The sequence below is a fragment of the Panicum virgatum genome, chromosome 8K (assembly GCF_016808335.1).
Source record: "Panicum virgatum strain AP13 chromosome 8K, P.virgatum_v5, whole genome shotgun sequence".
Classification (NCBI taxonomy): Eukaryota; Viridiplantae; Streptophyta; class Magnoliopsida; order Poales; family Poaceae; genus Panicum; species Panicum virgatum.
Genome location: NC_053143.1, coordinates 42,421,728 through 42,445,070, shown reverse-complemented (window position 1 = coordinate 42,445,070; position 23,343 = coordinate 42,421,728). Strand labels below are relative to the sequence as shown.

Below are 23,343 nucleotides of genomic sequence, written 5' to 3'. Positions count from 1 at the left end.
GTTTGTACTTGGTGAACCTTTGATATAGGCCAGAGTTGCTACCATTCCTACCAACGAGAATGGCCGAGTTACACAAATGGTATGCCGTGCAATCTAAAGCTAGTAAATTAGAGATGTTCCCAGCTCGGATTAAAGATGAGCATTTCTGGCGGGGGGCAGATGATGTATATATCGAGTTTGCATCACTCTACGATTTATACCATCAAGATGCCCTTCACAAGTCCCTCGTCAGTGTATGGTGCATGTAAGTATTGTCTCTCATTTCATTATTTTAGCCTTGAGTGTTGATTGATCCCCGTTTTTCTTATGTCCCGTAGGTCAAAAATTCAAATTTGCCGAAAGAAGAACTTTCATAACGTCGGGTTCTTCGACCCCGATATTATACACGAGAAATCGCTAGCGCTAAATTCTGGAGACATAGTCAATGTTATATACAGGGGGTTGCGTAAAAATAGCATGTGTCCCTTCATTCTCTTGCCATACAACCATCAGTGAGTCGTTCTTTGTTAGACTTTTTTTTCAATCCCTTCGTATTAATAATACCATTTAATAACTATTATAATCAACATTAATTGGTTATGCGTATGTATATGCACAGCTTTCATTGGATATTGCTTTGTATTCGGATTGAGGAGCACAAGGTCTTGGTGTACGACTCGTTAAGGCAAGATAAATCAAAGTACCAAGATATCATCGAGGTGGTAAATACTGCATGGAGTCGCTACCTCCACAAACACATAGGCTTGCCCATAGGTGAAATCGAGCCTCTTCATTGGGTGACTGATTTTCCGGTATGAATATACTCTCGCTACTAATGTCATTCGCAATAAAACATCAAAAAAATTCTATATCGTAACCCACATTTGTCATCCATAGTGTTGGAGACAGGGCCAAGGAAACAACTTATGTGGATACTACGTATGCGAGTGGATCAACTCTTTTGCAAGTGAAAAAGGGCAAATGACAGTGGAGGCATTCAATGTACGTGAGCACAATCACATCTGCTCATTATTTTAATTCATTATTTTTTATTCTCATGTTTTTATCGAAAAATGTGACAGCGTTGGCGGATGAAAGAAGAACTCATTGAAATCGCTCGGATCAGGGCAATTCAAGAAGCTATATGTGGATTTCTACTCGATGAAGTCATAAATCCTAAGGGCGAATTTCATGGCGATCTCCGTCTAAGCGTCGCCCAAGAAGATCCGACGACGAGGAAGCTGATACGTTATTATAGTTGATGTAATATCTCATGTACTTTTGAACTCCTAAGTGTTCCATACATGACATATAATATATATATATATATAAATATATAATTTAAGTGTAATATGCTGTTCTAATAATACTGTGCAATGCAAAGAGTACGACTATGTAGTCACATACGCTAGAAATACGCATAGCCATACGTATAAAAACGAAAAGAAAAGAAACATAAAGAAGAAAAAACATTTAGTGCCGGCTAGTTATATCAGCCGGCACTAACCTTGCTGTCAGAACTCGGGCGGGGGCGGGCACGTTAGTGCCGGCTGGTATTACGGACCGGCACTAACATACTGCACGTTAGTGCCGGTCAGAGTAGCCGGCACTAACGTCTGTCACGTTAGTGCCGGCCATTTAGTGCCGGCCACAGGGACCGGCACTAAGCCGTCCTGTGACCGGCACTAATGTGCCTTTCTCCAACAGTGACTATGAGGGAAGACGTTGGAAGACATTAATGAGGAGGCATCAGGAGTCGTTAGATGTGTCTATAGTCGGTGGGCCCATATATATTGTAACGCCTCCCAATGTCTCTAAAGTTTAGTGGATTAAAAATTCATGGCAATTCTTTTTCTGTAGTTATTTTTTTTCGATCAAGGGTATCATAGTAAATTCACAATTATAGAAATAATGTTTTGAAGTATAATTAGGGTGTATGATTTAAGTAGCCAGTATAGTGAGATGAATATTTGTTTTTTTTTTAAAAAAGATGATCATATTCTACGATCGCCAGCCTCAGCATCGCCTTCGGGATCTTTACGTTCGTGCTAATCTGCGCGTGCAGGCTGTCCCAGCAAGATCACGCCGGCGCCGAGGCCGATGCCGCCGAGACGGCAGCAGACCTTGCCGCAGCGTGTTTGCGGGCAGCTACAGACCAACAGTGCCAGCGGAGCCGTGGGACGACGGCGACGAGCAGCGCTCGCGGCGTGTCAGCACGACGGCGGGCCTCCCGTCGTTCACGTACGACCGGTCGGTGATGTACTGATGCACAACGTGACGGGCAGCGGCGAGGAGGTGGCGACGTGTTCCGTGTGCCTCGGCACGTTCCAGACCGGGGAGACGGTGCAGCTGTTGCGGCGAGGGTGGATGCGGCGGCGGGAGGCAGCGACGTGCGGCGCGGCGGAAGCGGCTGTTGGTAAACGGGTAGGCTACGCTAGCATCACTACCGCATATACCTAAGATGCTTGCGAGTAGAAGATCATAGATCGTTACCACTAGACGCGCAGCGCAACGGAAGAAGTCGCACGTCGATGTAGAGGAAGTAGTCGATCACGTCCCACGAACCGAGCTCCTCGTACTTGATCCCAGCAGCCGATCAGCGCAGCAGTCGCAGCAGCGCCTCCACGGAGTCCACACGTACGGGGATGAAACGCCGGGCGTCGGTGTGCTAGCACCGCACGCACGGCATGGGCGGCGGCCGAGAGAGAGGGAGGGGCGGCGGCTAGAAGGTGGCGCGGCTCTCAGGGGTCTCGCCCCCCTAGCCCCTCCCCATATATATAGGGCGTACTAATGGGCTTCTATCTCATAGGCCCATTAGTATCCCTAATCTCTCTTGGATCAATATCCTCTTGGACCTTTAAACCGTATTGTGATGATGGGCTCTTGGGCATATCACCAACAGCGGCGTCGGGGAGAGAGAGCAAGGGCGACGTGGGCATATCACCACGGCTAAGGCGGACGAGCCCGAGTGCGCGTCGGGAGGAGGCGGTGAGGGGATTTGGGGTATCCAATTATTGTTCTACCCTTCAATAATTAAAATTAATTAAAAACAATATTATGAGTAGGTATTAAGAGACATTGGAAAACATTAGAAAGTATTTTCAAATATTGTAAAAGATCTTTTTTGTTGCTCACTGCTATTTTAGTGTTTTTTTATTACACACTCACTAATGAAGACTAGTTGCGCTAGGCCTGCTAATAGAATAGTTTGGGTTTAAACAGGTTTAGTGGGTCGTGTTCTTAAATACGTATCTTTTGGATGGCTAATGAGTTCCGGTTGGGTAGGGTTTACTATAAAGAGTGCGTTTGGCATGGCTTCTCCACGGGCTTCACCAACGGCTTCTGGTGAAGCCCTACCAAAGTGCCATTTTGAAAATAGCTTCACCATCGAAGCCATAAAGAAGCGGCGAAACAACTTTGCCTGGTCAATTGAAGCAAAAAAAAATTATGGCTTTCCGCGGCTTCACCCTCATCTACCGTGGTCCTAGTCGACTGAAGCCGTTTTGCCAAATATTTTTCAAAACTGCTTCAGCCCCAAGGAAGTGCTGCTTCACCTGTGAGGAGCCACAGCCCTATCAAACGAGCTCAAATTCGGGTTGGGTGCGGTTGAAATGGGTTTTGTTGTGTGGATTCATATAGGTTGTCCGGCGGGTTCAATCCATGTTCCAGTTTTTTATGTGAGCCCATATGTTGATTAGGTCACTAATTTGTATGAAATATCTTATTGTCAATTGGAGTCATTTCCAACAATCTTGTCAATTTCTTAAAAAAAGGTGTGGACACGATATTTTAATTCTAGCGTCCAACTTTTCACATGGAGTCCATATATTGATCCAACCAGAGTAATTTCTTGAGGCAGATTATTGTCCAACTAACAATCTCTAACAAATTTCAATCTATTTTGCTAGAACTTTAATGTGTGAATGTGAGATTTTAATTCTAGAGACGTCATGGTTATATGGGGCACACAATTTAATCTGGCATCACTAATTTGCATGGGGCCGGGTAACGTGCTACTACTGTTCAGGGAGTCATCTCCAACATTAGTCCCACTAGATTTTAATTCCAGTGTATGACTTTTGATATGAGGCCCGTAAGTTACATTAGTCCCACTAATTTGCATAAAGTAGATACTAAACCTCAGCAAATTTCAGAAATTTTGCTAAACTTTAATGTGTGAATGGTGGAGTTTTGATTCTTCTACTGTATAAAATTTCTTATCCATCTCTTTTATGCAATATACTACGTACAACGATCAGCGAGGAAATCAGTGGCTCAGCGGCTGATTGTGATTCGTGAGAATACGAACATATTAACTAGGAATTGCCGAAAAACATATTAACAAGGAATAAGTATACTTTGCACTCCCTGATCTGTTGAGGGCCTGAGGTTTGTCTACTTGACCCCTTCCGAAACCAACGTACCACCCTCTAAACTGTACAAAACAGTCTCAATAGCCCCCTATAGTGCTATCCTTGTGTATTAGACGTCTCAATAACCTGAATAGTTTTGAGGTATGCCATTCTTTTGTATTAATACCAGAAAAGATTTCAAAGGGAAAGTGATGCCATCATCTGCCTCTAGAAATCATTTCTAGAAGCGGGTAACACCATCACCTAGAATTATTGCTCCATTTTTATTTTCATTTTTTCTTTCAAACTATAGACATATACATATACACTCACATGAAATATATTTCACACTTCTCAAGTCTTTTTTTCAAATGATCAATACTTCGCAACCTCAATACATATTGCATTCACATTCCCATATACCCATACATTCGTACTATAGAGTCCAACACATATACATTCACTTATAATGATTTTTTGAACATTAAACAGTCTCAAATTAAAAAAAAGTTGCCAAGAACATAATTTATGTCTCATCAAGCCCTATGTTTTTGTATAAAGTTTGTCTTCGTCCGAGAGTATATGAAAAAATTATGAAAATTTACTTACTTGGTACTATTTGTAGGAGCGGACCACATCATCACCCGCCCCTAAAAATAATTTTCAGGAGCGGGTAATGCCATCACACACTTCTAAAAATTGTCCTCATTTACAAGGGCAGTTCACCAGATGGTTTGCCCTTGGTAATGCTTATTTTTAGGGTCAGATGATGTCATCATCTGCCCCAAGCTATTTTCAGGGATGATTCACCATGTTCCGTCCCTAGAAATACATTTCCACTTGCAGAACAGAAGCTACAATATCATGTGGTTTTTTCAGGAGTGGGGGGATTTTGAAAATGAGACGCTTCTACAAATCATTTCTGCAGTAGTGTTCATTACTATATAAATCATCCCCTACACATACAAGATGATATGGCACTAATAACCCCATCCTAGGGGATGATTTACTAAACACAAGCATGTGCTGCTAGTCAACTCTGCACAATTTTTGCTGGTCATCTCAGCTAGTTACTGCAACTGATGTTGAAATGCAGAATAAAAGGCAAAACATGGTGTGAAATTCAGAAAATTGAGTAAGTCATACACTCTAGCTAGGCAACTACTCCATCTATTCTAAATTATTAGTCATTTTGGCTTTTCTACATACATATATTTTATTGTGCACCTTTTTTCGAAAAAGGATTCACACGGCTTTTATAGAAAGCAAATAGAAACAGACACCAATCTGGCAAGGACGGGGATACCGCCTTTACAGCAAGTTCAAAATGAAATGAGTCCACACGAACTAAACAAAAGGCAAAAGCCAGCTACGGAGTTACGGCTCTACAGAAAGTCTTGTGCCGGAGGCCGGTCGCGGACTTTCTCCAGAAACTCTACAGAAAGTTCATCTATCTTTTCTCAGTCAGAAGCCCAAAACAGTCCTCGCCATCTCTGTAGAAGGAAATCAAATTTGAAGATTACGTCCAATGGGGACTTAATGAAAACACCCTATATATAGTCATTTTATTACAGACATTCCAGAGCGTCCAAAGCAGCCCTGCAAGAGTTATCATTTTCGGATTATAGTGTTTACAGCCCACCGGCAACCACCCCTCCAGGAGATCCTGTAAAGAAATAGGAGCCTCGTCCCACCGGAGGGCTTCTTTTGCACAGGCCCAGACAAATTTAGCTAGCGGACAGCGAAAGAAGATGTGATCTCTTGACTCAGGCACTTTGCATACCACACAACGCCCATCCCCCTTCCATTGCCGTTTCTTGAGCACTGTTCCTGTTGGAAGCCTATCCTGGAAGGTGAGCCACATGAAAACTTTTATCTTCATTGGTAATTTGCTCCCCCATAGAGCTTTCATTCTTTGGTTAAGTACCCCCCCCCCACTATTCGATAGGGCTCTATACATTGAGCGCGTAGTGTAGTTCCCCTTTTTCTCTTGCACCCAATTCACTTGATCATTTGCTTCCGATATTGTTTTTTGGCTGATAGTGTGCAGGAGTTGTTCCCATTGTAACAGCTCAGTCTGTCCAAAGGACCTTCGGAAGTTAATTTTCCACTCCCCCTCTACCCAACAATCACTGACCAGGCAGTTCTTGTGATAGCAATATTCATAAAGCATTAGGCCCCTACGACCAGTTGGCCGGCTGGGGCTGGCGGCACCCCCGCGGCGCGGGTTCGAGTCCTGGGGGACGCGAATTTCCGATGCCGCGGGGTAAAAAATCCCCCTCGCTGGTGGGCCAGGGTTCGGGGGGTTTCTCGGTCGGGTTAAGAGCCGAGGCAGTCGCTTCCTCTTAATGAAACACGGGTGGGGACCGTTTCAACCCCCCGATCGAGTTTTTATAAAGCATTAGGAACTCTAGCTTGAGTGGGATATCTCCAACCCACACATCCTCCCAGAAGAGAATGTCCCTCCCATCACCAAGAGTGAATGTTGCCCCCCATTTAAATTTTTCTCATCTGTGGTAAACCACGCCAGAACTGGGATCCTACCCCTTTCTTAGACAAGACTAGATATTTGTTCCTCAGTTGGCAACATTGATGCCCCCCCCCCCCTATTATATAGTCTCCATATCCATTTGAGTAGTAATGATTATTTTATTGTGCACCTAGACATAACATATATCTTGGACTTGGAGAACAGTAAATGGCAATGCAAAGAACGGCATTGGTGATCTGCCGTGGCTACTGCCCACGCCCAGAACCAGCAGATCGAATCCAGCGCAACGCCAAAGTTACACCAGTGAAACAGTACTCAGCAAACAGTACGTCTGAAATTATTACCAAAGTAGCAACGGTTCTTGCATTGCAGATTTTATTTGTTGATCCTCGGATGCTGATCACTTAGTTGGATCGAGGACGTGCCCCGCGAACATGATCACCCCGGACAGCTGCTCCATGATGAAGAAGGTGAAGGGATGGTCGGCGGTGAACTCGACGATCTCCGGCGGCGGCCCGCCCCCACCACGCAGTGCGCCCATGGTCGCAGCCGCTTCTGTTCCCGCCTCGTTCACCTTGACCACCGCCCTGTGCGCGACCTTGGACAGGAACGTCGGCCGCCGTTCACCGCCGGCGACGTCGTCGTCCCCCTTGCACATGCCGCCCAGGTCGGCGGCCTCCCGCGAGAACGGCAGCGAGAGACCCAGCCGGCAGAGGTCGCGCTTGAGGTCACTCCAGCTGAAGGAGATCTCGAACTTGGGCAGCTGGATGATGACGGGCTTCTCCTTCATCTCCGCCAAGATGCCGTACAGATACACCGGCGACGCGGTGACCACGTCCACGATGGTCGAGAGGCCGTCGCGCGCGTCCGGGAGGAAGACGAACATGGAGTACCGCGTCCATGGATCGGCGCCGGGCTTGTAGGGGAGCTTCAGGACCTTGAACCCGTCCAAGCACGCCACGTCCATAAAGTCGATGTTGCACGTCGTCATGAACTCCGTCTCGGCGCCACCACCATCGAGCCGGTGGAACGAGCTGCGTTGTGTGCGGTAGGAGTCGAACGGCACCAGCCATCAAAATTGTTAATAGCTGCTGCCTGGTGCTCGCACCACCGTGCTCTGCGGGTACGGCAGGGACGCATGTCGCCACGCCGCGCGTCCCACCTGCCGCGGCGCGGGAGCGAGGGCGCGCTCTGCGCGGTGCCAGAGGCCGCGTAAGCGCCCGGGCTCGCTGACCGGTGGGCTAGCCGTCGGGTGGAGCCCGCTTGGCGGCGGCAGCGCCTTGCCGCGCGGCGGGAGGGAGCGCGCGCTCCGCGCGGTGCCTGCGGCCTCCTGGGCTCCCGCACTCGCTGCCCGGTCGGCCCGCCGTCCGGTGGAGCCCGGATGGCGGCGACCGCAGCTCGCTGCGGCTAGGGTGGAGCGGGCGTCCACCGCTTTGGTGGATAGGGCCGGGGTGGACCGCAGCGCGGGTGGCGACGCGTCGGGAGCGAGCGGCGCGCGGCCGGACGGCCCTCATCCGCCGTCTGATCGGTGGGGGCGCCTCGCTGTGGAGCCCGGCTGCCTGTGGCGGGAGAAGGGAGCGGCGCCCGGGTGCGCGGCTGCGGCGGACGCGGCGCCTTTCCAGCTGGGCGCGGCTGGATCCGCCTTGGATTCGCTCGCCTCACCACGCCGAAACAGTGCCCCCCCCGCCGGAACATTGCGCAGACGGCGCCTGTCCGCCCTGTCCTCCGCTACTCTCCCGACGTCCCGTCGGAGCCGTGCCCCCGAGACCGCCCCGTCGCGTCGGCGTGCTCCCGGAGCTCGATGCCCGGCCCGTTTCCCGCCGAGATAAGAGCTGCGCCCCTTCCCCCTCCTCTCCCTCTTCTTCCCCCGTTTCTTCTCCCTCCTGCTCTCCTCCTCGTGTTCTTCCTCTCCGCCGGCCGCTTTTCCCATCTGCTCTGCAATCTGAGGATCTATGAGCCCATGCGCCTCTTGTCGCCGCCGGTCTTTCCCTTGCTTGCGCGTTGATAGATCCTAGCCTCATATCTGTGCTCATCCTGATGTTCTGCAGGAGCTGGATTGGAGAGGGGCCGAGCCGCACCAGGCTTTCGTCCAGGCCCCCCGTCGGAGCAGTCCCCAGGTGGCGGCGAGCGGCGTTCGTACACAAGCGTGCGCTGCCCCTCCCATTGGAGCAGTTGGCCAGGACGTCCAGTCCCATCGGCGCGTGCCCCTGTGGATTTGAAGCCGAGATAAGTTACTCCTTCCCATCTCTCTTCTTCCTCTCGCCCTGGTCACGGATGTTGCCTTCTCGCTCCCCACCTCCCTTCCTCCTCCTGTTTCCCTCTCGCTAACATCTGTTGTAGATCTGTGAGCTCCAGCCCTTCGCGCGCTTCTCTTTCTGCTGCTTTGGACCAGCTGCGCCTTCACCTGATCCGCCAGTTCTTGCTCTTCCAGTGCAGGTGCAGATGCGGCCATGGATTCGGTGACCTAGGCCGAGGAACGCCCTTTGCAGCTGTTTTCTTGGGTTTGAGCAGCACGATCTCAAGTTCAGTTTGTCCCTCCTCTGTTCCTTTGCAGTTGCCCTAGATTAATCATCTAATATGGTCTTTGATATCTGTTTCTTTCCTCATGTCATTGAAAAGCCTTTCGTTTGCCTATGTTTCATTGTCAGTTATAAGTGTTGTCTATTCCCAGAAAAGTTGTGTTGCGTAGTCTTGGGTCATCCCGGGTGGTGAGGATTTTTTTCTTGCATTCTAGAAACTTTTTGGGAGTGCAGATAGCTTGATTTGAGATCATTGCGAGCTGAGATCTCCTACTATTGGCTAATGTCTTTTATATGAATACCATAAGTATAAGTTCGATCTCAGGTTTCATCTTCAATAGTAATTACAATTTCTTTGTAAAACTTTTGTTGGAAAGAAGAACTTCTCCTCTCACTGTTTTTTAGGGATCTGCTGTCACTTTTATATTTACTTGCAGAAGGAACAAGAAAATGTTGCTAGGAGTAAGACCGGTATTCTCATCTAGCTCATGAATACACTGCACACAGCTCTCTTAGCTAAAGCAGTAGTTAAACTAACCACCTATTCAGAGTCCTGGGCCTTCCAAGCATAGGTTGACAGCCATGCCTTGTACCAGCATGCTTGCTTGTGGAAAGTACTTTGCTTGGACAGTGCGTAGGCTGATCTTGCATGAAACAAACCAAAAACTGTGAGCACATTGTTGAACCTCTTGCTTTTATAGTTCTTAGTTGTCAAACCAATTAGGATTCCTTAACGTGGTAGTGAACTAAACATTGATCTCAGCGAAGGGTTGTGTTTATTGGTTACCCATTTCTGTGTTTAACCTATTCTGAATTTTTAAAAAAAAACTATTTCCATACACACTGGACTGGCATTTACCTATACAGCTGGCTGATCTCTCACCTCTGTGTGTATTGGATCTGAAACAATTGGCTATTAAGTGTGCCTAATATCTTGTGCTTTTCTTCTGCTTGCAGCAATCTCTTCCTGTGTTTGGCAAGCAATATTCTTGGGTTCGAGCAGCAACGACTCATGGTGCGTTTGTCCAGCCTCTATTCCTTTCCAGTTTATAAAAGATTTGGATGTGAAATTTCTGCTGCTGATTAGCAACGTCCATGATGATATTATGGATAAACCATCCTGAGATTGATAGTCTCATTAGGTAAGCAAGTTGCTAATTATACATTTCTTAAAAATATCAGGGTTATGAAAATGTCAAATCCCACTAAATTAGCTTGTTTGGGTAGCCAAATATGAGATTCTATAATGCTGGATCAGAGCCCTGCATTGAAGCTGACAATAGTAGTTCAAATATGCCAGAATATATATATTAGAATAGGGAATGAATCGCATGCTTCCTAAGAGTACAATCTGAATTCTGCTTATGCTGTCCAATATTATTGATGCTGCTACTTTAGATGTCCTGCCAAACATATATTCCTTGAATTAGGTACCTGTGCTCATGCAGAGCCAAATAAATAAAAAATATTGGATTGTATTTCTCAGAGTGCTAATAGACTAATAATTCTACTTTAGATGTCCTACCGAAAATATATTCATACACCCAGTAATCCTTAAAAAAAACTTAAACTACATACACCCACTTATGTAGACTGAAATGTAGCAAGTGAATGATGTTCCCTTCAGTGGCCTTGCTTTCTAATTTTGGTGTATCTTGACGCAGGACAAGGCTTTGGTTGCTGCTGCAGATGCACCTGGTAGCTCCTCTACAAAGACATGGAAAAGCACTACAAAGAAAAGGTTATCCCTGTCAGCGACCCCTATTTTTTTTTACTTCTATCAGTTGCTTATTGAACATAAAACCCATATTTGTACTTCTAGGTCCTGTCCATCCCCTAACAAGAAAGTTGCTAAGAAGATATTTACTGGTGAAGAAACTGCAGATAGCAGTGGTGGCAGTGATGGTGGTGCAGCCACCTCTGATTAGAACAGGTACCTATCTATTTTCATCAACCTCTTGTATGTACCAGACCAGAGTAGTATAGAACAACTGAGATGTTTGTGGCATTCATACTTTCAACTAGGTTCAGTTTATACCAGTGGAAAGTGATGCAGCCTACCTTATGAGTATTTAGTACCTCATCTGATATGTGAACATGGAAGGGATTTTAAGGGTAAAATCATTCAAGCTATATGATTACCTCATAACATAATCTAATAGTTTAGTTAACTGATCATAACGTGATTTTTTTATGATAAGGAAAATGAAATCGACAAGCTAGGCATGTTACCACATAATCTTGGCTAATCAAAGTGGCCAGTCAAGATAACTTAACAAAATTTATTAACGCACAGAAGATAGAGAAACACTACTGTTACTATTTTGTTGATCTTTTTTAATTACCAACCTGCCATCCTGTTTTCAGAAACCATACAAGTAGCAAATCATTTCGCAGTCGTTACATGTACATGATACATGCTAAACTTTAAATTATTATCCTTTTGCAGTCCAAGCGGATGCATGAGCAATGAAGCTCATGTTGCTTTTGTCTCTAACAGTTGCAGCTTTGTGTGCCCTTCGTCTCTGGCAAGAAGAGTCCAGTGCATGGGACCTGGAGCCTGCATTGACCTCAATCTGCAAACTGTGTAGCATGGTGACTAGCTTTTGGTTTCAGGTAGTATTCAAAGCTACCAGCTAGGTTGTTTGGTAGCTATACATACTTGCTGTTACATGTAGATTTATGGTGCTCGGATGTACTGTAATATTGATGCTCCAAATGCCAGACAAACACCTGATGTTAGGATAGAGTGATGCTCAGATGTAACCATGATGATCGGATGTACTTTGATGTTGATGATTGAATTGCCGGACAGACACCTGATGGATAGGATAGCTCGGTGCTCGGATATGTTGTAATATTTATTATTCAGATGATGGACAGACACCTGACGGCTAGGGTAGCTTGGTGCTTAGATGTGCTGTAATATTTATGATCAAATGCCGGATAGACACCTATGTTATCAAGTTAATCATCGGTTTGCTACCAAATGTGTTGATTTAATATTGAATCCATCTTATACCATGCGTATGATTTAATTGTTATTTTTTATTACCTTATGCTTACTTACATTTGATACTTTAAATGGTAGGGCGCGCATCGTGCGCCGAATGTTCTAGTGCACCCTTGAAGTAGACCGCATTGGCGAGCACGAGGTCGATCGTGGCATCGATGTCGCTGGTGGAGATGACGGTGTCGATGAGGTTTTTGGTGGCCTTCTTCACCCACTCGTAATCATCTTCACAGCGGCCTCGGGCTTCACGTGTCAAAAAAATTTTAACATGCAAAACTTGGTGAACTTCGATGAATCACAGATTCACAGCATGAGCAAAAAGAAACAAGGACTTTGTTTCCGTTGCTGTTCGGGTTTTTCGCTGCCATATCCATCATGATTTTGTATGGGGAAAATTTGATGTAAATTGATTTGAAAGAAATCAGAACATGTTTTTAAAAGATTTGGGTTGAGCAAGATCGCTTAACATCTTGAGACTTGATCTTGTTTATTTACACTTTGCTCAAAAGAATTTAAGTATCGAACTAATCTTCTACCAAATAATTTACAGTTTAGCTAGTTTGCTAAAAAAAGGTAGAAACAACTTGCAAAAAAAAACCTACAGCGCCCAGAGATTCTAATGCCACTAATAAAATATTTTCTTTATCGCAGAATTGAGCAGCAATGCAAGTTCCAACTGTAGAAAACAATGTGTGTAGAAGTTGAAGCAAACAAAAACCCGGTGAATATGAACAAAGAAAGCTACTAATTAATCTACGCAGTTACCGCCTTGCTAAAGCTGACGGTTCGCGCCTCCGACTTGTAGGACTCGGCGGCGACGTCGCGGAACGCGTCGGTGAGCCCGCCGCGGGAGGCGTCCACCCAGGCGCCGCCGCCGTAGAGCACGCGCGGGCCGCCGCGGCCGGACATGTCGGCGATCACGCGGCGGCCGAAGCCGGCGAGCGCCTCGGCCGACGGCGCGCCGAGGAAGGCGAGCAGCTGCGCCAGCGTGGCGCCGCGCGCGCCCGCCAGCGCCAGCGCCAGCGCCGCGTGCACGGACACCGGCGAGAACGCGACGTTGGCGGCGGCGGCGGAGCCGTCGTCCGCCCCCGCCCCGGGCGGCGCCACCCGCACCGCCCCGGGCGGAGGAGGCACGACGTGCTTGGCGAGGCGGAGCGCAAGGGCCGTCTGCCCGTCCCGGGCTGCTGCATCCCCGGCGGCGGCGGCGGCGTCCATGGCGGCGGTCGAAGTGGGATGCGGGGAGCCCGGCCTGCTGTGCGACGTGCGCTCGTGTGTATACACACACACACACCTTCCGGATGCCCCGCCCTCATCTTATCACCCACCGTAGAGTATTGCTCCGTGATTCTCGCGCTCGTCGAGCTGTCACAGCGCAAGAATTTCCATTTTACCCTTCTTCTCCCTCTCTTAGATGGGAGTATCATCGGCACAGTTACCAAAAGAGTAAACTATATAATCGAGTCGGAGAAATGTCATGGCGATGATACTCCTATCAGATTCCATAATACTCCCCCACCTCTCTTTTTATCATTTCAGCAAAACTAATATGCATAACACTCCAATAACACTTCCACTGAGATTGGCCTTAATTTTCACTCTTCATGTACCCGCTATACATTGTGATGCATGGATAAATAAAATTCGTTATTCTAAATTTAATATTTGTGATGTTCAGCTCCTAAATGCATTGTTATGATGGAGTATAATATAGCATAAGGATGAATTTGACCAAAAAACAAAAGTTGAGGGGCAATATTGAACTATCTAAAAGTTGAGGGATGAACTCGATCTTCAGGTTAAAATTGAGGACCAAAATGTCTATTTTACCTTTTCATAACGGGGCATCCTAGCTCGCATCATCGTGGCCCGGATGGGCCGGAGATGCTATGCAGAAACGCGGATGGATCCTGTACCTGGCGAGCCAAGTTGATTGCTACTTTTGCATAATCTAAGCTAGGCTAAACTATAGATGCAACCATCCAAACAAGCGTAGTTTGCAGTATCCAGACGATGTTCTTGTGAGTCGTTTTGGAAGGAGTATTTTCTGCTTATAAGAGGTGCACGTTGCATTGGTTGCCGCTCATGTTCCGAGGTAGAAGATCAACGTGGTAGAATCATGCCAAGGGAAGGGTGTGGGTTTTTCACTGTCATATCCAATCAGGATCTTGTACGAGGAAAATTTGATCCAAATTGTTTTGAAAGAAATCAGAACATGTTTTTAAAAGTTTATGTTGACAAATGGGTTGGGCGAAATTGCTTAACATCTTTACACACGTTCTTGTTACACTTTGCTCAACACAATTTAAGTATCGAACTAATCTTCTTCCAAATAATCCACAGTTTAGCTTGCTTGCTCAAAAAGAATTTCAAAACCCGTGCTGAAAAAATCTGCAGCCCAGAGATTCAAATGTCACACAAATTAAATGTTTTCTTATCCCAAAACTGAGCAGCAATGCAAGTTCCAACTACAAAATGCCAAACTAATTTCATATAGGCTCTTAAATGAATTACTCCATTAAAGTGGTGTTGGTGGAGAGTGTCTCCGGGATGGGCGAACACTATGCGAACACTACAACAGTAATGGAAATGCACGCAAAACCAAGTGGGAAGTTTTCTCTCTCTATTCCATGTGTCCCATCAATGAATATTACAGGGGTATTTATAGGCGTCGTTTCGCCTTCCAAATGCAATTACTATTCTACGTCTTTACAACGGTCATATTCCCAGAATATTCCTGGACATACACGTAATTTCTCTATTACAGTCGTGAGTGGATTACAGCTCAGATGGGCCCCGCTGCTTCAGACAGCCTTCTTCGCGACAATCACTCTCGCCGCGGTCTCCGAAGACATTCCTTCCTTCGCTGGACAGCACAAATGCCTCGCCGGTGCGGCCTCACGGCGCCTTCGGCCAAACAACCGAAGGCCACCATATCCTTCGCTTCAACGCACGTGCCGCCTTGTCTTCGCATGTCTTCGGCTTCCCGGCCGAGGGTCAGACGAAGACCATCATATCCTTCGCTCATTCTTGGCTTTGAATCGCACGTGTCTTCGTGTACCTTCAGAAACCAGACCGAAGGTGGTGTCCCCAACAGTGGCCCCTCGGAGCCTCGGTCTGAATCTTCGGGCTGGGCGTCGCAGCGGTGATTGGCGAAGCGCAGTCTGTGCCGTTCTTCAAAAGATGCTTCACATTTTCGCCGAAGAAACAAAATTTTCGGAGTTAGACTGTTAGCCTGCGTCCCAAATTTGGCGGGGAAAATTTTGGTGGGAGAAAGTTTCGGAGTTCGTTCTTTTAATGCTGAAAAGATAATCTTGCCCCTCAGTTTGTTTGCCTCAGACGCGTAGCGCGGGTGTGCGGCCATCTTTTCACTTCGCGGTGTTGGCAGTTTTGGTCCGTCGCGCCCGCCCCCCCCCCTTAAATACCAGCGCCGCGAACGGTGGGCGCTCCTGCTCATTGCATTTGTCTCCTAGCCTCTCAGCATCTTCTCTCGCGAAGGTTTGTTCGGTGCTCACTCTTCTTCGACTCTCTTCGATCACAGCGATTCAGAAAGTGGCGGCATTAGGAGATCCAACTTCTTCGGAAATGGCGCTGAAGAAAGATCCTTCCAAGGGGCCAACCACCACTGTACTTGGCCTGTCGAAGATGACGCCATCCCTCCTCAACGACCTAGTTTGCCGAGGTGTTGTTTCTACAGACGACATCCGCACACCGCCGAAGGGTGAGACGATCGCCCATCCTCGCCCCGACGAAGTGGTCGTCTTTCGTGAGCTGTTCACCGCCGGCCTTCGGATGCCCTTGGACCCACGTGGTGGTGGACATCTTTCGTCTATTTAAGGTGTACCTGCACCAGATGACATTGACATCGATTCTTCAGTTGAGCCTGTACATGTGGCTGGCAAAGACCTGCAAAATAGTTGCAAGCGCCGAAGGCTTTGCTCATGCTTTCAGGGTTCATTATCAACCAAAGAAGATTTCTGTGCAGTCCTCGGGAGGTGCGGAGATATCAGCCATCCCTCAGTACGGGTGCTATACCTTTGCCTTCCACAAGAACCTGCCCTGCCCGGTGGCTGCGAGCAAGAACAAGTGGACCAATGATTGGTCATCCCACTGGTTCTACCACAAGGTTACACTGGATCCAACAACGAAGACCCATCCCCTTGTCATCGACCACATCCCTGCTCTTGGTGATGTGCCGAAGGTCGCCTCCCACTTCCGAGCCAAGGACGAGGCTCTGCTTACGCTGCTTCGGAAGCTGTCGAAGACCTTTGGCACGCGCGGCATCATCGAAGAGTTTGTTGCATGCGACTGCTTCCCCGTCAGGGCCGGCTGGATCATCTCCAGTTGGTTGGCTGAGGATTGTTGGATCGAAGGTATCCCGATACCTGATTTCGCGACTGTCTTCAACCTTCGGGCCGAACGTAAGTTTTTATCCCTCGGACCTTCACTCTTGAGAAATGCAACTGCCCCGCTTTGTCACTTACCCCTTGCGCCTCTTCGGCGATGCAGGTGTCGACCCAGTCGTCATTGAGAGCCAGGCCGACAAAATAGTCGGACCGGTCTCCACGAATGAGCACAAGGCCTTGGAGGGGCACCTTGGCGGAGTTCGACAGAACCGGGTGTTCCACGTCCTGGGTCTCTCCGCGCCTCGCCGGTTGGCCGAGGTGAAACTCGCCGAGGGCTAGGGTGCCACCCCTACTGGCGCCTTGGAAAAGGCGAAGAGGAAACGTGCGTCCTCCTCGGCGGCGCTGAAGAAGCGAGGCCGAGTTCTTGAAGCCCTCTTGAATGTGTCGCCCCTGTAGAGCAAAGGGGATTCCGAGGACGCCGCAAGCGAGGTCAACAATTGTCCGTCGGGCGAAGCGACACCCGCTGCTCTGAAAAAGGTGATGCCGCTGAAAGCGGCTCCGGCTTGCCTTGATCTTGAGTTCAGTATCGCCGTGGAAAGCGGTGAAGAGGGAGACGAGGAGGTGCAGATCGAAATTGACTCCCCCCCTCGCTCGCCTGTGGCTCGCGAAGCCCCTGCTCCCGACAAGGACGCGGGGATGCCGCCTGTGCACGACAAGGCCGCGTCCGGCTCCGGGACGAAGGGGAGCGATGGCGAAGACTCGAGCAGTTCATCAGACAGCAACAGCTACTTTGTCCGCAATGCTGATCCGGAGGCCGTCGCCACCGAGCTGGGTGCAAAGCCCACGGTCGTTCGTCTCGGTGGCAACATTGTCAAGTCTCTCCGCTTTGAGAGTCGAGATCGTGAACACACACTCTTGGCGGGGGCTGGGGGCTCCTTCTGCTTTCCGCTGATGAAGAAAGAGCTGATGGACTCTGGGCTGGACAACATGCTGGAGAGCGCACAAGATTTGTCGCTCATGGCCTTTGTGGCTGCACGGTGTGCCGCCCGACAGCTGGCGACCGGTGAAACGGTGAAAGCTCGAAGACTGCTATTGCAGACCTGGAGGCAAAAATAGCCGCTCTTGAACAAGATAAGGCTGCCCTGCAACACCACCTCGCTAAGTCCTAAGAGGAGAAATCAACTCTCACCACGGAGCTTTTGGCTGCGGCCGAGCGGGCGGTCAAGGCAGAAGACGCGGCGAAGGCAGCTAAAGGGCTCGCCGAAGAAGCGGAGACCCGCCAGGCCTCATTACGGAATCATTTCCATACTTTCAAGGAGTCCGTGAGAGCCAGAGTGGCAAAGTTGCAGGAAGTGCTTCCTGACCTCCTTGAGAAATATGGGCTTGCGGCCCCCGAAGTGTCTTCGGAAGATGCCGTCGAGGTGGAAACATTCTTTAAATGGCTTCGTGCGTGTGTCACGATGCTTGATGCTGGGGCTCACTTCCACGAGGATATAAGTGCTGTCGTCGCCGTGTGTACTCTGAGCATGGCGGTGTATGGCTTATTTCCTGCCGACGCTGGCAACGCGGGCAGCGTGACAAAGGCGCAGCTCTGTTCTCTCCACGACGAGGGTTTTTTCTGGCCCGAGGAGGACGTTGTTCGTCTGGAAGTGTTGCCGGCATTGGCAAAAAAACATCGCGAAGAACTTCATGGATCATTTCTTTAAGGGCGAAGGCTGTGCGCTCGTGCGACGTGAAGTTGAGCGGTTGAAGACCCAGGTGATTTCTTGTTAACTTTTGTTTGCACAATTTTCTTCGCTTCAAATGCAACTGATCATCTTCGGAAATGTTGTTTTTCAGCTCCAACTCAAAGATGATGCCGTCGCAGAGTCCATCCTCGCCGAAGCTGTGGTGCATGCGGCTGCCGAAGAGGGACCTGGAGGCGAGGATCGTCAATGGGGACCTGGTGGGGCCGTCGTGCCGCCTTCTGGCGAAGACGGTCGGAGGGCCGCCGAAGAAGCCCCGATGCTCGAAGACCAAACAATCGCGGCCTCTTCTCACCCTGCGGCTGGCGAGGTGTGAGGGTCGAGACTTCTAATTGTGTGGACAGCTTTCTTGGTTGTAAATAATATTTTTGAAAACTAACACCTTCGGTATCTGCGCAGGACCCTGCGTTGGCCCCTGCACAGGTGACCGAAGGTATCCTTCATCGGGTTCTTAAACGAGGGGACTTCTATGTTGCTGGTGTGTCTTGGGCAAAGTTTCATGCTCGTCAACCCTGGGTTTCATTTGAAGATTTTTGGTCCGATAGGAAGCGAGTTTACGAGCGCCGGAATGCCGATACGAAGCGTTTTTCTGCTGAGTTTCAGAGCGATCCGACGAAACATGCGAAAATTCTCGCTGATCGCACGCTTCGCCGTGAAATAAAATGAATCCTCGACACGGATAGGCCGCATAGCGCTCCCACCGGTCTTCTTGAACCAAAACCGGAGCCCTTGGACGAAGAGCCGTTGTCTGCCCATGAGTTCATGTATTGCCGCAAAGGCGTCTTCGACGAAGGCTCTGGTTAATGTTGCATTGCCTTCGCTTGCAGGGGACGGCTTCGAAGTATTTCTCCGCTAGTCAGCCGAAGAAATTTTAGATTGCGCGGTCCGCGAAGTCATATCTGAGGTGGACCGCTTTGTCTTTGAGGAGTCCTCGGATGTAACTGTGTAATTTGTTATGTCGTCTCGCCTTTATGCGAAGAGTGTGTTTGTTGTAATAAAATTGTACTTTGTAACTGTAATGAATGTGTTTTTCTTCCCCATTTACCCTTTGACTGTGCAAACATATGTGTTGCGAAGCGCCACCCCCCTGTCAGACCCGGGACAGCGGGACTGCTTATAGACATAGAATGTTCTAGAGTAAGGGATAGCTCATGGATGTACCTTACCTCTCTTGTAACTACCCGAATAGGCATAGAATTAGCTGTAGTACAAAGAAAACTACTCGATTGTGATGTAGTAGGACTCCAACTGTACTCGGTTAGGACTTTCCATGTAACCCTGTCCCCCCGGATATATAAGGGCGGGCAGGGACCCCTTCCAAACAATCATCAACACCTAAGGTAATACAAACCACACAGGACGTAGGGTATTACACAAACTCGCGACCCGAACCTGTCTAAATCTTTGTGTTCTTTGTACCATCGAGTTCTAGAGCAGTCGATCCCTACCTACAAACCCTACTGCTAAGGGTATCCCTGAGCAGGCTTGGCGGTAAACACCGACAGCTGGCGCGCCAGGTAGGGGATTCGGCGAGTTCACCAACGAACTCGATGGCCGGATCAAGCAACGCCAACAGCGTGCCAGAAGGCACGACTTTCGTTTTTGGTTCCTGGGCTTGCACGGCTGATGGAACGGGAGGCTTTTACAGCCACCTTGTCACGCCTAACTCACCTAAATCGAAAACCTGCTCCCAACCCGCCGACATCCGCGAGCCCGCGGATCTCGACGAGAAAAGAGTTCCACCCGAACTCGACTCGGACAACCCAGGAAGCGTGACAACTCAAAACCGAACTCTTGGTTTGGTCAAGTTCGACACAAATTTTGATTCCGAAAAGCCTCACTATTCCAAAACTCTTGGAAAATACATGGCTCATCTGAAGACAATTAAACACCCTAAGATCAAAAACTCAGAACTAATCGCCGGACTAGATCAAGTTTCACGATCAATTGAGGGCTGCATCAAACTTGTAGAAATCGCTCTCAGTTCATCTATGCCTCAGCAGAACCCTAAAGCACTAAACCCACCGCAGAAGAGGTCGGGCGATACGCTCTCAGGGGTCGATCGGGTAAATTCAAAGCTTGCTAACCGCATTAAGGTGGCTGAAAGCACTCTGCAAAACAAAGAGCAGAAATCGGGAGGAGGAATCTGCGGGGGAGCTGGTGAGACAAACCCCCGGCTTGTTCGGATGGGACCATCCATCTCTAGGATACCTCAGAGCCCTTCACCAAAACCTGCTCACACTCGAACCCCGAACCCAGTCGAGTCCAAGTTCGATCAGGACTTTGATCGCTTCATGAACGGTCTCGAGAACTTTGAACCATTTGACGATCTCGAAGAATGGTCAGATAATGTCGAGCTGTTCATGAACGCCATGGCCAAACCAACTGAGCATGCCGACGTTCTTTGGGAACTGGCCAAGCTTTAAAAAGGAAAAGCCAAGGCCCCAAAACAATCCAGTGACTCAATCTATGACAAACCCTGGATTAAGGAGCCTGAGGGGCTAACTCCTACTCAATCATGGCTACACTGGATGAACGAGAACGCCCTCCGTGTAGAGATGGGCATACCGCTTCTCGCTCACCCAAAGCATACATACTCAAAAATTGGTGGGCTAATAGACTCCAAATCCAAGTACTCCTCCGACCCGGAGGAACAACTGGACGACCTAATCCAGTACAATAAACAAGTCGAGTCCAACTCGGCTAAGAACCTCAAGTCCGATCAGGACTCCCTCCCTAACCTAATTATATATTCAATGCCACAAGGACGGACAGTGCACCTCAGGAAGCCACAAGATCCCAACGCTTTTGCCTCACAGCTAGCGGATCTGCCCTACCAACAGAGCACTCCTTTAGACCCGTCCTCAAGCAAACAAGACCTAGAGATTCAAGACCTCTGCCGTGAAATCCTCATGGTTCGTATTGCCGAAGAACCTGAGGACGATCACACGGAGCGTCTCAACCTCGACGACTACAATTCTGATGATTTCAACAAGTATCTTTCTGACAACATGTAAACTACTACTCCTACAATCACAGAAGCCCAAGTCGCTACCAAGGATAATCTACCTGCTCCTCCTCGTCCTCCAGCGGTGACCGTCACCGTCCAACTAGACGAGCAACATTCAGCAGAAGATTTCTATGAATGTCGTCGCCAGCTCAACCAGAAGAGGGCGTTCAGGCGTTAGCGCCTTTCTAACAGCCTTCAGGAACAGCAAGGCGACAACTATGACTACTCCAACTGCGATCTCCGCAGTGTGATCAACGTTGGGCGCGATGCGCGCAACGTCATCATCTCAAGAAGAAAGGAACGGGAGGAAGTCGAGGCATACAACCCTTCTTCCAACTACCGTATCCCGCTAAAGGCTTCCGCATATTTCAAGAAGTACAAGCCGACAACCACCAGTACCCGTCCTCAGGGTAAACCACGCACCCAGCATCAAGCTGAAACATCTCAGAGCGGAAACAAGATCAACAAAGTACTGCTACGCAAGTGATTTATCCACCCAAAGAGCTCTCACACGATCTTCCAGTGTAACTCACTCCGCAAGGCCCTTGGGGGCACCTCTCCTAAAGGAGACACCACCAATAAATCTAGTCGACCTCTGTGTCGACTAGTGGTACTAGTCGACCATCATATCGACTAAGCCTTATTCAGTCATGTAAACAATTGCTCACATCCAACGAGCAAGGGGTAGATCTTAAGAGTTAGAGTCTGTCACTTTACACTTATTGTAATTTCGACAAATCCAAATAAAGTTGATTTCCCCTATATCGACTACTTGGCTCTCGCTCACACGACCAATACCCCACCTCGAAAGTCTTGCTCAGCATTAGAGCAACTATCGAGTAGTTTTTATGGTTCTCACTCGAGTGCTTTTTTGATATTTACGTCTTGGACAACCTGACGGGGTTCGTACCTAACAGTTCTGTCCTAAAAGACACTCTTGTCCTCCGGTAGGACACCCTACTCGCCCCGCTCGAGTAGATCTTGGATACTCTTTCGGCACCTTCATCTTGGGCAACCCGACGGGGTTAGTACCTAACAGACTTGCCCTAAGAGTTACTCCAGTCCTTGGTTAAAAGGACACCTTACTCGCCTCGATCGAGTAAGTTTTGGATATCTTTTTGACATTTACGTCTTGGGTAACCCGACGGGGTTCGTACCTAACAGTTCTGTCTTAAGGATTACTCCAGTCCTTGGTTAAAAGGACACCTTACTCGCCTCGCTCGAGTAAGTTTTGGATATCTTTTTGACATTTACGTCTTGAGCAACCCGACGGGGTTCTTACCTAACAGTTCTGTCTTAAGGATTACTCTAGTCCTTGGTTAAAAGGACACCTTACTCGCCTCGCTCGAGTAAGTTTTGGATATCTTTTTGACATTTACATCTTGGGCAACCCGACGGGGTTCGTACCTAACAGTTCTGTCTTAAGGATTACTCCAGTCCTTGGTTAAAAGGACACCTTACTCGCCTCGCTCGAGTAAGTTTTGGATATCCCTTTGACATTTACGTCTTGGGCAACCCGACGGGGTTCGTACCTAACAGTTTTGTCTTACGGATTACTCGAGTCCTTGGTTAAAAGGACACCCTACTCGCTGGCTCGAGTAGGTCTTGGATAATCTTTCGGCACCTTCGTCTTGGACAACTCGATGGGGTTAGTACCTAACAAACTTGCCTTAGAGTTACTCCAGTCCTCAAGTAGGACACCTTACTTGCCTTGCTTGAGTAAGTTTGGGATGTTTCTAGAATATTCACGTCTTGGTTAACTCGACGGAGTTCAATCCTAACAGTCCAATTCTAGAGATCAATCCAGTCCATTAATAGGACATACTACTCGATACGATCGTGTAGTTTGGGATATTCTCGCAAACAGTTGCATACTATCTGGGTAACCAGA

General features: G+C 48.4%; 1 protein-coding gene and 1 pseudogene across 3 annotated transcripts; one reads left to right on the top strand and one right to left on the bottom strand.

Moving 5' to 3' along the window:
* Positions 1-7,132: 7,132 nt before the first annotated feature.
* On the bottom strand, positions 7,133-13,569 carry LOC120645773 (annotated as a pseudogene).
* LOC120644745 lies at positions 8,527-12,331 on the top strand. 3 transcript variants are annotated; one of them, XM_039921439.1, is made up of 6 exons: positions 8,527-9,048; positions 9,254-9,344; positions 10,299-10,356; positions 11,006-11,082; positions 11,164-11,274; positions 11,842-12,331. In XM_039921439.1, the coding sequence occupies exons 1-6, from the start codon at positions 8,860-8,862 to the stop codon at positions 11,979-11,981; spliced, it is 666 nt and encodes a 221-aa protein (XP_039777373.1). In that variant the 5' UTR covers positions 8,527-8,859; the 3' UTR covers positions 11,982-12,331. The 3 variants fall into 3 exon arrangements, with proteins under 3 accessions (XP_039777373.1, XP_039777374.1, XP_039777375.1); XM_039921440.1 differs by having other exon boundaries at positions 8,529-9,048; positions 11,791-12,331; XM_039921441.1 differs by adding an exon at positions 10,461-10,483 and having other exon boundaries at positions 8,531-9,344.
* Positions 13,570-23,343: the final 9,774 nt, after the last annotated feature.

Excerpts from the sequence above, each read along its gene's own strand:
- LOC120644745 (XM_039921439.1), top strand. The coding sequence starts at position 8,860 with ATGTTCTGCAGGAGCTGGATTGGAGAGGGGCCGAGCCGCACCAGGCTT. Across the intron at positions 9,049-9,253 it reads CCTGTGGATTTGAAGCCGAG|TGCAGGTGCAGATGCGGCCA; the intron begins ATAAGTTACTCC and ends TTGCTCTTCCAG. Across the intron at positions 10,357-11,005 it reads TCGAGCAGCAACGACTCATG|GACAAGGCTTTGGTTGCTGC; the intron begins GTGCGTTTGTCC and ends ATCTTGACGCAG.